A 17,529-nucleotide genomic window follows, 5' to 3' on the forward strand; every position below is an offset into this window, starting at 1 on the left:
CTGACGTTCCCACTCAAAAACATAGCTGAGTCAGAAACCAAGACGAACAGTTATTTAGAGGTTATTAGTAAAACGTAGTCGAGTAAATGTATTCTGTGAACGTAGTGATTATATACTCTTTGGTTATTAGTCTGTGTCAGCGATCGACTTGTGGGGTTGTATTTTTCCTCAGTATTTTTCGTATTTCGTGTGTCGTATTTATAGTGATTTATAAAGATTTAATATCTTATGTTTTTCCTTCGAAGCAATTTGTTAAAAACGGTATAAAAATCAAAATGTCTCAAGGCAAGATAATATTAATGGCTTGCGGAAGCTTTAGCCCTCCGACGTTTATGCATTTGCGTATGTTTGGTATGTATTTGTTTCTTATTTTACATAATATTTCCTAATTACCTATCATTGAATTGGGAATAAAAATGTAAGATAATATTTTTTATTTTTATAATATCCACATCCAAGTATCCATGCTACTAACTATACTAATATTATAAATGCGAAAGTGTGTCTGTCTGTCTGTCTGCTAGCCTTTCACGGCCCAACCGTTCAACCGATTTTGTCAAAATTTGGTACATAGATAGCTTGCATCCCGGGGAAGGACATAGGCTACTATTATCCCGAAAACTCAACGAGTTCCCATGGGATTTTTAAAAACAATCCACGCGGACGAAGTCGCCGGCATCATCTAGTTATAAATAAATCTGCGAAAGTGTATGTTAGTTACTCTGTTACATTGTTTTTCTTTCTATCTATACCTTTTGACCTTGTCTGTTACCCGATTTTGACTAAATTTAGGACACAAAGGGACAGTTAGATTGTATCCTGGAATTGGACAAGCTATATTTTATCCCAAAAAATCAAAGAATTCCTATGAAATTTTTAAAACCCTAAACCCATGAATGCAGTCATGAGAAGCTTTGGGCATCATTTAATAATAATAATAAATTATCACCCCTTTAGAAGCCACCCTAGTCACCCTGCATACGAATTTTATACAAAATCTTTCTTTAATTATAGTAATTCGTGAAGTTCTCTCTAATTTGTGTTTGTTTTCAGAAATAGCAAAAGACTACATTCACTCATTGGGCATAGGGACCATTGTTGGGGGTATAATGTCCCCTGTACATGATGCATATGGCAAGAAAGACCTGGTGGCTGCACATCACAGGTAAAAAAAACTGGCCAAGTGCGAGTCAGGCTTGCGCAATGAGGGTTTTGTACTACAGTCGTAATTTTTCGACATTTTGCAGGATAATTCAAAAACTATGATACATAAAAATAAATAAAAATCTGTTTTAGAATGCACTGGTTGAGATCTTTCATATGATACCCCACTTGATATAGTTATCTTACTTAGAAAATTGAAAATACTAATTATTAGTTCATGACCACAATTTTTTTTGTGTGATGTAACCACAAATTCACGGTTTTCAGATTTTTCCCCAAATGTCAGCTATAAGATCTACCTACCTGCCAAATTTCATGATTCTAGGTCAACGGGAAGTACCCTGTAGGTTTCTTGACAGACAGACAGACAACAAAGTGATCCTATAAGGGTTCCGTTTTTCCTTTTGAGGTACGGAACCCTAAAAACAAATATTAGTTAAATAATTATATAACTACTTATATACAATATAAAGAGGCTGGCGGGAAGTGGCTGGATGAGGAAGGCTGAGGACCGGGTGTGGTGGCGCTCTTTAGAAAAGGCCTATGCAACAGTGGATGTCCACAGGCTGATAATGATGATGATGATGATGATACTTAAGTAAAAAATCAAATCATAAAATAAAACTTAGTTACCCTAATATCATACTCATGGAATTTTATGATAACCAGAGGTGCTGCAATCCTAATAGTTATCATGTTAGGGCGTTTGTGCATTCATTAATATTGATTCGTATTAAAAATACGATTTGTAGTGGAATATAATTATAATGTAGGTATGCTTGTGCACTAATTTGATTAATATGAATCTATCAAAATACAAATCAAATGAGTGCACAAGCGTATGTAGGGTTTGTTTGACAGCAACTTCAAATTGTGCAGTGTGCGCCAGAAAGTAATGTACATCAACCTTAAGAAGGAGATAGCAGATATGTAGAGCATTGACTCTGTCGTTGAGACCTACAAAACGTCATATAGGTATGAGTGACAGAGACAACACTCTACAAAGCCGAAATGTCATTTTAAAGTGATGTGCATTACTTTCTGACGCGACTGTATTTTTATGAAAACGAATACGAATTAGTGCACAAACACCCTTACCGCCGTACTCAGAGTCGCTTAATCGTTACTTAGGTTTAGTTAAAACGAGACAGAGCTATATCTCTCATATAATCTATATCGTATTCTGTACTACCCTCAAACACCATCATACTTAAAAGAACGGTTTTCCTATCTTGGTGAGAACCATCAGTTCTCCCTCCGCTCCAGCACCGACAATAAGCTTATGACTCCACACAGCTGCACGCTATACTATGGTAACTCTTTCACCACTAACAGTGTCAAGCTCTGGAATTCTCTCCCAGCTGAAATACGTCAGGCGAAATCCTTAAACACCTTCAAAAATCGTTTGAAGCACTATTATTTATCTATGTAAACAGAATTATGTAGTATATTATAGAGATATGTATATGGGTATATATAATTATATATATTTGTGTATTATTAGAATGTACTGTGTATGTAGTCTAATTTATAATAATAACTAGGGCCATTTTCGGCTGCCGCACCAACCCGTGCTTTCGTGATTCCTTTCGTCAAAGGTTGCCTGGAAGAGATCGCTTTAGCGATAAGGCCGCCTTTGCATGCTACATCTATTAGAATAAGATCCTGTATTGTGTTTTTTCAATGTTTACTTTGTGTTGTGTGCAATAAAGTGTCAATAAATAAATAAAATAAAATAATCTCATTTTACCTCAATCGTAACGATTAGCGACTCAGTACGGCGCGGCGGTTAGTCGTGCAATTTTCGCTGTATACTATTTTGTTATTTAGTAAGTACAATTCTTGTAGGATAGCAATGCTAAAATTGGCTCTGAGATCCTCCGGATGGATCAAGGTCTCTGAGTGGGAAACTCAGCAGTCCGGGTGGACGCGGACCAAACTGTCAATCCAGTACCATCAGGTAATCCTAATTACTTATACTACTCTTCATTATCTTGTTTCACCATCATCATCAACATATCACTTCTAGATTTCATCTAAATATATAAAAGGAAAAGGTGACTGATCTATCAACGCACAGCTCAAACTACTGGTCTGAATTTTGGCATGCAGATAGCTATTATGACGTAGGCATCCGCTAAGATAGGATTTTTTAAAATTCAACCCCTAAGGGGCTGAAATACGGGTTTTAAATTTGTGTAGTCCACGCGGACGAAGTCGCGAGCATAAGCTAGTATTAATACACGCATTGGTGGTTCTTCTGATACCTACTGCAAATGTTCATGGCCGGCGGTAACCACTTAACATCAGGTGACCCGCCTGCTTGTTTGCTCGCCATTTTTATATAAAAAAGTATACAAAAGGAACAACTGACTGACTGACTGATCTATCAACGCACAGCCCAAACTACTGGATGGATCAAGCTGAAAGGCATGCAGATAGCTATTATGACGTAGATATCCGCTAAGAAAGGATTATGGAAAATTCAACCCCTTACGGCGGTTACGCACTCATCCGAGTCCGTGAAAATACATTTCTCTTTGTTTTGTATGGTAGCTTATGACATAACTAGCTGACCCGCCCCGGCTTCACTCGGGTGGAATTTAGAAAATCGAGGTGGGGGTTGAATTTCAAAAAATCCTGAAATACATATTTTTTCATTTGTAGCCGAAAACCCAAATACCAAATTTAATGCGAATAACTTGAAAAATGACGGACTTTCATACAAACTTCCATCCCCCATTTAACCCACTTAGGGGTGGAATTTCAAATAATGCTTTCTTAGTGGATACCTACTCTTTACAAAGAACACACCCTTCTAATTTCATGTCTCTAGGACCAGCGGTTTAGGCTGTGCGTTGATATCTATGTCAGTCAATCAGTCAGTCAGGACTTTGAATTTTATATATATAGATAGATATGTCGTAGATTTTTTTGTATCCATATTTTCACGCAATGCATTCGTGACTCAGGTCTCAGCCAATCGATAACGCACCAAGGACGACCTTGGGGGCTAGGTTACATTGCGGACGGAAATACCTAAACATGCCATACTTGGATATCAAACCTAATTACTTAGCCTTGGCTCGAAAATGCAATACCTACATTTGCCAACGAAAATATTTGTCGTCATTTTAGCTGATACCTGCGATAGCGTCCGAATTAAAGTAATGATTTTTAGGGTTCTGTACCTCAAAAGAGAAAGAAAACCCTTATAGGATTACTTTTTTGTCTGTCTTTCTGTGCGTCTGTTCGTCAAGATAACCTATGGGGTACTTCCCGTTGACCTAGAATCATGATATTTAGCAGGTAGGTAGGTCTTATAGCACAAGTAAAGAAAAATCCGAAAACCGTGAATTTTTAGTTACATAACAAAAAAAATTAAATAGTGTTCACGAAAAAAATAATTTCTTTAATCCATACTAATATTATAAATGCGAAAATGTGTCTGTCTGTCTATCTGTCTGTCTGTCTGCTAGCCTTTCATGGCTCATCCGTTCAACCGATTTTGACGAAATTTAGTACAGAGATAGCTTGCTTACTGGGGAAGGACATAAGATACTTTTTATCCCGGAAAACCAAAGAGTTCCTACGGGATCTCAAAAAACCTAAATCCACGCGTACGAAGTCGCATCATATAGATGGCGTAATCCGTCATTAACTTGCAGTGTTCTGCATCTGCATTTTTCGATACAATGTAGCCTGTGTCCATCTCCGGGGTGCAAGCAGGGAAATAAATGTATTTCGCTGAAAGTCTGAAAAAATTCAAAGTAGACTTCCATGCTGCAAGTGTTCCCTGCTGACAGATTAATCAAGCACGTTTTTTTTTTCAGGAAACCATAAACAACTACCTCTCTCAACTCAACATAAATACCACAGACGCACCAGCCTGGCTCCCAGACGATGTGCTGAACGTTAACAGTATAGACGAACCGGATGACTTGAGGCAGAAACTGAACGGGAATATAGACGACGACACAATCACTATCAAACTGTTATGTGGCGCTGATTTACTAGAATCCTTCGCTACTCCTGGACTATGGTCGGACGAGGATGTAAGTAACTCGGACGATATTAACTCTGTCTTAAGTCTAAGCAAAGTCAGAGTGCGCTCTATAGATCTCACCCTTAGTGTCGTGGCAACCCCCTGCCAGACACCCTTAAACTTAAAGTTTATTATAAACTAGCTTATGCTCGCGACTTCGTCCGCGTGGACTACACAAATTTCAAACACCTATTTCACCCCCTAAGGGGTTGAATTTTCAAAAATCGTATCTTAGCGTATGCCTACGTCATAATAGCTATCTGCATGCCAAATTTCAGCCCAATCCGTCCAGTAATTTGAGCTGTTATTTATAGATCAGTCAGTCAGTCAGTCACCTTCTCCTTTTATATGTTTTACTAGCTGATGCCGGCGACTTCGTTCGCGTGGAATTAGGTTTTTTTAAAATCCTGTGGGAACTCTTTGATTTTCCGGGATAAAAAGTAATGTCACTCTCCAGGGTCTTAATCTATACCCATTACCCATGCAAAAAATCACATCATAATCCGTTGCACCGTTGCGTCGTGATTGAAGGACAAACCAATAAACCAACAAACAAACACACTTTCGCATTTACAATAAGGGTACTAATAAATTCGTGGTGTATATTTTCCAGATAGAAACAATAGTGGGTCGCCATGGCTTAGTGGTGGTGTCTCGCGCTGGCAGCGACCCCGGCCGGTTCATATACGAGTCCGACATGCTCTACAAACATAGAGTAAGTTGTTGCTTTCATACTACACGATGACCTCACTGGCGCAGTGGTGAGTGCTGTGGTCTTATAAGGTCCCGGGCTCGATTCCCAACATAGGCAGTTTCGGAATTTATAATTTCTAGAATAGTTTAGTCTAGTCTGGTGGGAGGCTACGGCCGTGGCTAATTACCACCCACCAAAGTCGTGTCGTCAAGCGATTTAGCGTTCCTGTACGTCGTACAATGTGCGATGCTGTATAGAAACTAATGATGTGCCGGATCATTAAAAATGTAGATCCGCGGATACGGATACGGATACGGATCATTGGCGTCAAGATCCGCGGATACGGATCTTAACTTTCTTACTCAATCGGTGTCGGTGTGCGTGACCTTGAAACGATAGTTGACGCCACTTGACGCTTTGCGTGGCAGGACATGTTTTGACTTGCATGGCACGGGGCTTTCTACTGTTTTGTTTATAATTTAGTGTTACACTATACAGCAATAAAGCTTCAATATAGTTTGCATTTGTTTGTTGTTTGTTGTGGAATTATTTAATAGTATTTTATTGCTACCTAATCACCTAAAAATAGAATTTAATCCATGTACCTATTCAAAATTAATAAGGTAAAAGATCCGCCAAAAAAGTAACGGATACGGATACGGATCTTTATTTTCCCGCGGATATCCGCGGATACGGATACGGATATCCGGAACATCACTAATAGAAACTGATATGGGGTATGGGTGTAATAAAAATTACCCTACCAATTCTAAGTTAGCCCGCGTCTATCATTTACAGATGGACATATGCTATACAGGATGTAACCAGAACGCTGGCAAAAACGAAGACAGGTGATAGTACTGATGATTACTGATATGATATCTGGTTACACCCTGTATACTATGTATATACAGGGTGTAACCAGATGTAACCCTGGCTAAGTCGGGGTGGGCCGCTATTTTTATTGAATGAATCATCACCATCATGATCAACCCATCGCCGGCTCACTACAGAGCACGGTGGCCCTACCGCGGTTGTTTGACAGCTACAATGTCACGATCGCAATCATCTCTGATTGGTTAATGCTCGCTCACTATTGGCCACAATGCATTGTTGCAACAAGAATCGCACAAATTCAGTCAATCAGAACAATTGAGATTGTAATAATGATTGATGCAGGTTTTAGACAATCGCCCTAAAGGTCTCCTCTCAGAGTGAGAAGGGTTTTGGCCATAGTCTACCACGCTGGCCAAGTGCGGATTGGCAGACTTCACACACCTTTGAGAACATTATGAAGAACTCTCAGGCATGCTGGGGCCCTACCGCGGTTGTTTGACAGCTACAATGTCACGATCGCAATCATCTCTGATTGGTTAATGCTCGCTCACTATTGGCTACAATGCATTGTTGCAACAAGAAACGCACAAATTCAGCCAATCAGAACAATTGAGATTGTAATAATGATTGATGCAGGTTTTAGACAATCGGCCTGCCGGTTTCCTCACGATGTTTTCCTTCACCTATTTAATGAATAAGTATACTGAATTATGTTTTTTTTATTTTTCCAGAAAAACGTAATCCTAATGACGAACTACATAACCAACGAAGTCAGCTCGACCGTCATACGTCGGTTGCTGAGACGCGGGGAGAGCGCGAAGTATCTGACAGACGACGCCGTTCTGGCGTACATACGACAGAACAGACTCTATGGATCATTGCCTTGTGTCACGTGAGTATTATAGTTTTTCATACTCTAACCACGGAAAGAAATTAGTATGGCGCGAACAAAGGCTTAGATTATTCAAACAAGAACAAACGGGACACTTGACGGCAACGTTAGTTCTGATTTTCGCCACGCGCCAAGATAGCATTGTCGCACTGTAACTTGTATCTGATTTTTTTTTAAAGTATACGTCTATGGTGGGCTTAAAAATTATAATAAAAGGAAAAGGTGACTGACTGACTGATCTATCAACGCACAGCTCAAACAACTGGACGGATCGGGCTGAAATTTGGCATGCAGATAGCTGTTATGACGTAGGCATCCGCTAAGAAAGGATTTTTGAAAATTCTACCCCTAGGGGGGTGAAATAGGGGTTTGAAATTTGTGTAGTCCACGTGGATGAAGTCGCGAGCATAAGCTAGTAATATAATATATTTATTGTATGTATAACTTAACAGCAACTAACCAAAATCAACTTATATTCCACGCTGCCTGGAAAACAGTGAGTATAACATCCTTAACGAAATGATCGCGAACTACGACAAGAGATCCCCGCAAGACATCACCATGACGTCACCAGAGGAGACCAGCTTCAAAAACATACTAATATCCATTAGAGACAAACCTTCCATCATAGACGAAACTATAACGGTGAAACGACCTAAAAAATCCAACTTCTTACTACCAAGTCATACAGACTGTATTAGCCCAACTATGGATCCAAAACCCAAAATCGCGTACCTGGATAAAGTGCCATCTACCTATGTCCCTGGAAAAGCTGTCAAAATCGTCAGTGACGTCACAAAGCATGCCCTAAAAGACGAAAAGGTAAGCGAAATAACCCATAGTTCTTTAGACAGTTACCTATCTAGGGACGAGTATGATTTATACAAACGTAGGGTTAGCGAGGGTAATATGGAACAAGCAACCAATGTTAAAGTTAATAAGAAACGTTGCACCTCCTCTACTATAAGGAAACTGAGGCCGGAGGATATGAAAAAGAGTAAATCCGAAGTGAGTAAGCTATGTGACAAAATGAAGAGTATTAAACTTAAAGATAGTAGTCGGAATTATAAGACGCGCAGTTGCAATGATATAGTTAAGTTGATATTGACTAAGCATGGTATACACGTTATTAGCGATACTGAAGCGATGGTTTAGTGTGCTCTGTTTCAAGAGTTCAAATTATTTCAGACTTCATACAGATGAGGATCTGTAGTCAGGTGAAGTATGAAATAATTTGTAGTTCATAATAAGATGAGGTAAAAAAATTATGAAGTATCAAATAATTTAAGGTGTGCAATACGATGAGATGCGGTGTAATTTGAGGATCTGTAGTAAGATGAAGTATGAAATAATTTGAGATCTGGAATGAGATTGAAGTGAAAATATTATCATGATGAGGTATGAAATAATTTGAGGTCCGGACTGATATGAAGTCTGGAGTAACTTGAAGTCTATAATAATATGATGAGGTCTGAAATAATAGATGAAGTGTGAATTTATTTATCTGTTGTCAATATAACAACCAGTTAAGCAATCTTACTAAAAAAATTGAAATTATATAGGTGAGTATCTGTGAGGCGTCAAATAGTTTGAAGTCCATAGAAAGATGAGTTCAAAATGTAATGATGAGATATAAAATAATTTAAGGTCTGTAATAATATATGATGAGGTGTGGAGTATCTTGAGGTAAGTAAGTAATAAGATGTGTTGTTTACTGTCTGTAGGTAAAGGACTATCAGCTTAATTATGTATTCGTACTAAAAAAGTAGTTCAGTGAGAAAATGTTTCAAACTAGTAAGTGTATAATGTAAAAGTACCTAATGAGAAACGCAAATTCAAAGATATGAATTGAATTGATGACGATGGAATTTTAAGTAATGTGAGAGTTATTTGGTTCTGTAATTGGAAGATTGAAATTATTTGAAGGCCGTAATAAAACGAGGTCTGAGATAACTTGAGGTGTGTTGTGAGATGACGTTTATCATGATTGGATGACGGCTGAAATACTTTAAAGTCTGTAGTAAAATGAAGGTTGAAATAATTTGAGGCAGTAGTAAAACGAGGTCTGAGATAACTTGAGGTGTGTTGTAAGATGATGTTTATCATAATTGGATGACGTCTGAAATACTTTAAAGTCTGTAGTAAGATGAATGTTGAAATAATTTGAGGGCTGTAATAAAACAAGATCAGATAACTTGAGGTGTGTTGTGAGATTGTGTTTATTGTGATTGGATGACGTCTGAAATACTTTAAAGTCTGTAGTAAGATGAAGGTTGAAATAATTTGAGGGCTGTAGCAAAACGAGGTCTGAGATAAATTGAGGTGAATCTGAGATGAGATAAGAAATGTCTTGTATGAAAGTCTGTAGTAAAATGAAGGTTGAAATAATTTGAGGCAGTAGTAAAACGAGGTCTGAGATAACTTGAGGTGTGTTGTAAGATGATGTTTATCATAATTGGATGACGTCTGAAATACTTTAAAGTCTGTAGTAAGATGAATGTTGAAATAATTTGAGGGCTGTAATAAAACAAGATCAGATAACTTGAGGTGTGTTGTGAGATTGTGTTTATTGTGATTGGATGACGTCTGAAATACTTTAAAGTCTGTAGTAAGATGAAGGTTGAAATAATTTGAGGGCTGTAGCAAAACGAGGTCTGAGATAAATTGAGGTGAATCTGAGATGAGATAAGAAATAAACGGAGAATAGTCAAAATAAAAGAAAACTGGTAGAATTTATTAGATGTGTTACTTATAACTTAGGTAATTAGTACTTATTGTATTTATTTATTCAAGTAAGTATTTCTGTAATTACTGTCTTCCATGTTGATATATAATTTTTCGTTAGCAGCTATAATGTCAAGTCATGACGGGTGAACTTTGAATTGATAATATATGTATGTCAATTCGTTTAGATATATTTCTTACAGCCGCACTCAGAGTCGCTAATCGTTACTTAAGATTGAGTTAAAACGAGACAGATGTATGTGAGAGATGTCTCGTTTAACTAAACTTAAGTAACGATTAAGCGACTCTAAGTACGGCAGTTAAACGCATTTCTATTTATATTTTATGATTACCTTTAATGATGCCGTTTTAAGCCCTTTATAAATCTGAGAAACAAATGTTTAAAATAAGCAGTCATACTGCAACAAAGAATTTACATAGGATTACAAAACTGCGATTTCTAATGTAAGTTTCTAAATTTTTGTATTCCCTTTATAACTCTAATAAAACACATAGATATAAATTATTTAAAACAATATAATTCATTGCATTGTATTCATAAATATTATTTGATTTTTATATTTATGAATCTATGACCGGATTAATTATTTTTTATTAAAAGTTGAACGTATTTTTTTGAAAATACACGATAGTTATTATGTACAGTAAATACATCTTTATAAAAATATTCTGCAAAAATATAGCTATATCTAATACTAATAAGGTGCCAATTCGCTTGTACACTAACTTGAACTAAACTGACAGACCTATTCCATTATACGTGTCTCACACCCGGTTAGCCCGACTAGTCTCTCCCCCCCCCCCCCCCCCCCCTCAGCCACCCGCACAGTCCGCTGTGAGGTAGTGCTGCGCGCGACGCGCAATCTCGACCGCGACGCGTGCGCGAAATGAGTCCCTGTGAAAAACAACCCCGAATGGGTTCGAAACTAGTCAGGCTAACGTCGACTAAACATTTGAGTAAAGCCGGGTCTGAGACATGTATAAGTTTAATTTTGTGTACAATCGAATTGAGCAATAGGTACCGTAAGTTTGAAAGCCAGTTGAAATAAAAAATGTATCTATACTTTCTTTATTTAACTTTTGTAACTATTTCTGACCGGTGGGAGGCTTCGGTCGTGGTTAGTTACCAACCTAGTTCTGGTACGAGGCGTGTAGAAACCAAAGGGTTATGGGTTTAGTAAAAACTGTCATATCCCTTCCAGGTTAGCCCGCTTCCATCTTAGACTGCATTACTACTTACCACTAGGTGAGATTGCTGTCAAGGGCTAACTTGTACCTTAATAAATAAAAAACTTTGACTTGTATGTTGTATAAAATTTATTAAACTTAATAGTTGTATACTTTGTATAACTTGTAATGGCGATTACGCACTGCACTTTCGTCATCCGTGAGAATACCAGCGATTTTATCTATGATATATGTCGTAAGCTCCCGTACAAAACAAAAAGGAACGTATTTTTCACGGACTCGGATCGAGAGTGCGTAACCGCCGTTAGATTATCTACCCTTTAGTCACGAACTAAATGTGATTCTTTAATTATTTCTGTGATAATATGTTCAAAGTCTTCGAAGTTTAGTGCCAAAAAAAACTATTCTCTCGCACGAAAATGTAGCCAAAATAATTTAAAACGTTAAAACAAGTATTTGTAACTTTTATTAGTTTACTTATCGGATAAATATTGTTACCTATAGTTTATTGAATAATGTGATAGTAATTTTTTTCTTAAACTCTGTTAAAACTTAAACTAAGGACTAAAAATTTAACTATTTTTTTTTGAATTTAAACTAAAATAATATGACTAATTCTTTTATACACAATCTCTAAACTATAATAACAGGCCTGAATGTACCTATTGCTATTCCTTTCATAATACTCCCCGCAGAAAATGATAACAGTAGATTTAGGCTTGTCAAATTAATTTAGTTAAGAAATTGTGTATAACGCGTTTTAACTTTTCACGCGCCATTTTAACTTTTTGTGTCAAATTTCATGTCAAAAGTACGATTTTTGTCCTTATTTTAAAAGTCTTTTACTTTAGAACCGTACTTTTGACATGACAATTGACCCAGAGTTAAAATGGCGCATGAGGAGTCATTTTTTACGGACTACAAATAATTAGCCACATAGTCTTCAATTAACTAAAAATATAAATCTTTAGTTTTAGTTTAGTGTACAAGATGGGCCCGATTCCCTAGTATCTCTCTAAACTAAATTTAGAGTATCTGCATCCTTTTCTTTTTACTAATGCTAAAAAAGGAACGGAACATGACTTTCACATTTAAAGACTAAATTTTAGTGCACAATACAAATTTAAACAGTAGGTTCACGACTGCGTGCTAAAATCACGGGTTTTACCATCTAAAAATTAAATTTAGAAATGTCAAACTGCTTCTGTCCTTTTCATATTACAATAGTAAGAAGAGGGTGCGAATACTCTAAAATTAGGTTGTGCTTAGAATCGGTGCCAATTTAATAATTTAAAATAATTTGGTGTGTTATGTTTTAAAATTTGAATGTTGTTTGCACAATTTTAGTGTTAGTTAATTTCTTATAATGACTGTTATTTTTTAACTATTTATTGTTCTTTTTATGAATTGTAGTAAAGCTTCTATGGAAATAAAATTTGTAGTTGAAAAATTGGTATTTTAATTGAATGTTGTTGTTTGGGGTCCCTTTTTTGTTTTCCATCGAGGCTTTACTTTGTCGACGTTGTTAGTAAATTTAGTTTTGTTTAAACCTGTAGTTCCTATCATCTAGTTCCATTCTAATATTATAAATGCGAAAGTGTGTCTGTCTGTCTATCTGTCTGCTAGCCTTTGACGGCCCATCTTTATAACCGATTTTGACGAAATTTGGTACAGAGATAGCTTGCAACCCGGTGAAGGACATAGGCTACTTTTTAACCCGGAAAATTGAAGAGTTCCCACGGAATTTTTAAAATATCTAATTCCAAGCGGACGAAGTCGCGGGCATCAGCTAGTATTATTTAAAAGGAGAAACTGACTGACTGACTGACATCAACGTAAGTACAGCTCAAACTTTTTTCGTTATTTTTCGATTTTCTCTATAACATATACCTACCTACTTAGAAGATTTTTACAAATACCTACTATAACGCTGTCTCTGTGAAGCGATAACAAGTTCCTATATCTGCGTCAAATATAAATTTTACTGCTCTTATAGTTTAATAGCTTATGCTCGCGACTTCGCGTGGACTACACACATTTCAAGTCCTTATTTAACCCCCTAACGGCCGGTTCACACATGTCTCCGTTTAACTGTTCCGTTTATCGTGTACGTTTTTTTCGTCGATGGCGTATGTAGTTGTGTGTGTGTGTGAAGTCGCTCACGGAGAAATGTGTGAACCGGCCGTTAGGTGTTGAATTTTCAAAAATCCTTTCTTAGCGGATGCCTATGTCATAATAGCTATGCATGCCAAATTTCAGCCCGATCCGTTCAGTAGTTTAAGCTGTGCGTTGATAGATCAGCCAGTCAGTCACCTTTTCCTTGTAAGTATATATTTAGAAGATTCAGTGCTAGATTGGCGTAACCTGTAGTGTACTAAATTGATTTTTACCAACTTTGTACCCCTTTTACTTCCTCTACGAATGTTTTACCCCTCTTTCTTATTTCTCTAACTCTGTCCACGAAGAGAAATTAGTATAGTCTCTGTTACGTAATCCTATACAAATGACAGAGACATAACACACAGTAGGCACGTAACCATTTTGAGGCACCAACTAATCACAAACATGTTTTCAAAAATCATTCTGGCTGACATGCAGAATGCTAAATAAAAGATTTTTAAATAATATTAAAATTTGTTGTTTCGTCTGTGATTGATTGGTGTCTCAAAATGGTTAACGCCCACTGTGTTTTTGTCTTGTTATTTGTATACATAACAGAGAGAGCCTCGTACTTACTTCTCTCCAGGGTTAGAATATAGCCATTTTACCCATTTTGTTTATTTGTCGTGTTAAGTAGTGTTTCTGTCTGTGCGTAGGGAGGCGGCTGCGCGCTGTAGCTGACGTGCTGCGCGCCCGGCCCGCGGGCCGACAGCGCGCACCTCTAGTCTAGACCACTTCTAGACCAACTACTAATCAGTTACACTGTAGTTTCATAATAGGGTCTTGGGACTGTAAAATCATGATTTTTTTAAATTATTCTCTTTAATAATGAATTGTAACCCCATAAACTACCGCTATACAAAAAATAAGGTTATTTCATTACTACAGTCCAATACCCTGTTGAATGTATTATTGAATGTGTTTTCTGAAAAACGTTCCAAACAATGTTGGCAACTATACCTAACCTATTATTTTTCCATTTAAAGAAATGTAGTTATGTATATAGTATTTATTTTTATAGTATGCGACAGGTTGAAATGGCAATCGGGGAGGGAACGCCCCGCGCTAACCCGGTGGGTGTGGCCGAGCGCGGGTGACGTACGGGTGTCCCCCGCCTCGTACCCCGATTGTCATCTCAAACTGTCGCGGACTATAGGTTTCGGTGATTGTGGGCTGGAACGATTTTCAGAATTTTATTAACTTAGTACAAAAGTTCAATGCATTTTTAGGGTTCCGTATCTCAAAGGGAAAAAAGGAACCCCTAGGATCGGGGTTCCTTTTTTTACGCTTCCTTTTACTTCCTTCGTTGTCTGTCTGTCGTGTCTGTCACGAAAACCTATAGGATACTTCCCGTTGACCTAGAATCTTGAATTTTGGCAGTTAGTTAGGTCTTATAGCACAAGTAAAGGAATAAATCCAAAACCCGTGGATTTGTGGTTAGGTACATCACACAAAAAAATTAAAATGTGTTAATAAACAAATAATTAGTAGGTATTTTAAATTTTCAAAGACCAGAAACTATACCAAGATGGGTATCATATAAAAGGGATATTTATATTCTAAAACAGATTTTTATTTATTTTTAAAATGTCGAAAAAAATACCCGAGTACGGAACCCTCGGTACGTGAGTCTGACTCGCACTTTGCCGGTTTTCACCTTCCTATTAGGTACTTTTAAGTAGAAAGGAGGGGAAGGTCTTTTAATTTATACAATTTGGCTTATTCTATTTTTTCAATCAAATTGAACTTAGACGTGAAAACGCATTGACTATAACTAAAATTAAGTAAGAATTTTAGTCTGTTTGTCAGCATAAAAAAGCTTTCTAGGGCCATCCCCTCATAATAAGTATTTCAGTCTATGTTTAGTTTAGTCTTATTTATAGTGAAATAAGGGTTAATCTCAAAACTTATCCTTGTAAAACTCACAACTGACCAAACCGATCAAAAACGAAATGAATTTAGTTTTCTATGAGTTTTACTTTTAACTGCGAATTAAAAAAAAAAAATTGAATTTGATCACTTCAGTTATTACGCAGAAATTTTGACAAAAACAATATTAATTAAGTATCAGTAAAAATACGTGTACCTAAACAAAAAAAATAAGATACGATAGAACTGCGTTCTACACTGCGTCACAGTTCTATAAAATGCTTAGGTAGTTTCTTTTTAACCTTTATTTCATCTAATAAAAACTGCTTGGTATGTGATAGAAGAGTGATATAACCTTAATGTCAAAGTTAACTATAAATTATGCGTATGTTGATTATGAATAGATGTAGCTGTATGATCTTGTATAATCCACCTTCGTTTATGCCCGTGATACACATTAAACTACAGTTATTTTTAAAATAATTATTATTCCGTTTTTATTGTACACTAAACTTAGAGGAATAGGAAAAGAGGAACTTGAGTCATAAAAGTCTAGCTCAAATTTTAGTCAATTTGATTTTAATTTTTTTGTTTGTGAGGTATTTACCTACTTATAATTTTAATTACAATTTTACTTAGGGTTTATTCATTTGTTTTGCAAATTTTAAGTTTTTCACAAAATTAAACACAATTTGTTATGTTGTCATAATCTTTATTATGTTGAGTTTTTTCATAATATATGCTTGTATTTTATTAATATATACACTGATAATAATAATTAAGTATACACAGATTTAATATAGCTATTAAGGTAAGAGTGTCATGTTTATTTTTAAATAAGTGCCTACTCGACTTTCAAGTAAGCAACTTTTGTTTCATGAAAAACTGAAGCTAAAAACTGACGTTCCTCAAGCAATAAGGCTGACATCTATAGAGCGCACTTTGACTTTGCTCACACTTAAGTTTGAGTTAAAACGAGACAGATTTATGTGAGACAAAGCTCTGTCTCGTTTTAACTTTGTCTTAAGTCTAAGCAAAGTCAGAGTGCACTCTATCGATCTCACCCTTAGAGTCCGCACTTTACCCCACAAGCTGTCTCAGTCAAGCGTCACAGTAGTTCCACTTTTATAATGTTTTATAATTAATAGTGAATACAGTGCGACAAGGCTCTCTTGGCACTTGAATGACATTGACAGGGGGGCGCTGTTGGAGAAAAAAGGCTTAGACTATTCAAACAAGAACAAAGGGGACACTTGACGACAACTTTAGTTCCGATTTTCGCCACGCGCCAAAAGAGCCTTGTCGCACTGTAAGTCGCATCTGCAAAATTAGTTTGCCCGGCAAAGCGCAACCTAATGCAGATTATAACCGAATGTACACCAATGAAATACAGACCTTATTGCTTGAGTTGATTTTAAACACTAGAACAACAGAGACTCTTGCTATCTCGCTCATAATTCGCGCGTACAAAACCAACCAATAGCAAACGAAAGCGCGCTATGATTGGCCGAGATTTTTGGTGCCATTCAAAAATTAGATTTCTGTGCAGGTACATCAGTGTAACTTATAGAAGTGGTAGTACACCAAATTATTGTGAATGCTTTGGCTCTTAGAAAAATACCTATTTTCATAAAGGAATAGCCTTTCAGTTTATTATGTAACTAAGATTAAAATAATGTACTTAAACACAATAAATAACTTATAAAAATTTTTGTTTTTTATTTGTATCTTTATCACATTTCCCATTTCTAGGAAAATCTACACCATGTGTATTTGTTATTCTAGATACCCTGCTTCAATAAGCTGTTCTGTTTCTCTTTGACCCATGGATTACCAACTACGTCAAGATCTTGTTTATACATAATATAATACAGTAATCAAAAGTTAAAACTGCAAGTATCAATCAACACTTCTAACCATATTCACATCGAATAG

At 36.5% G+C, this 17,529-nt stretch overlaps 1 protein-coding gene across 5 annotated transcripts; it reads left to right on the top strand.

Moving 5' to 3' along the window:
* The first annotated feature begins 143 nt into the window (after window positions 1-143).
* Window positions 144-17,302, top strand: Nmnat (nicotinamide mononucleotide adenylyltransferase). 5 transcript variants are annotated; one of them, XR_011238149.1, is made up of 8 exons: window positions 144-351; window positions 1,054-1,165; window positions 3,013-3,124; window positions 4,998-5,219; window positions 5,823-5,924; window positions 7,472-7,632; window positions 8,130-9,904; window positions 10,011-10,920. XR_011238149.1 is itself a non-coding variant. In XM_034981269.2 (8 exons), the coding sequence occupies exons 1-8, from the start codon at window positions 276-278 to the stop codon at window positions 14,400-14,402; spliced, it is 1,131 nt and encodes a 376-aa protein (XP_034837160.1). In that variant the 5' UTR covers window positions 144-275; the 3' UTR covers window positions 14,403-17,302. The 5 variants fall into 5 exon arrangements, 3 of the variants coding, with proteins under 3 accessions (XP_034837160.1, XP_034837161.1, XP_069363055.1); XR_011238148.1 differs by having other exon boundaries at window positions 8,130-9,517; window positions 9,582-10,920; XM_034981269.2 differs by lacking the exon at window positions 10,011-10,920 and adding an exon at window positions 14,382-17,302 and having other exon boundaries at window positions 8,130-8,454.
* Window positions 17,303-17,529: the final 227 nt, after the last annotated feature.

This window comes from Maniola hyperantus, chromosome 24, assembly GCF_902806685.2.
Source record: "Maniola hyperantus chromosome 24, iAphHyp1.2, whole genome shotgun sequence".
Lineage (NCBI taxonomy): Eukaryota > Metazoa > Arthropoda > Insecta > Lepidoptera > Nymphalidae > Maniola > Maniola hyperantus.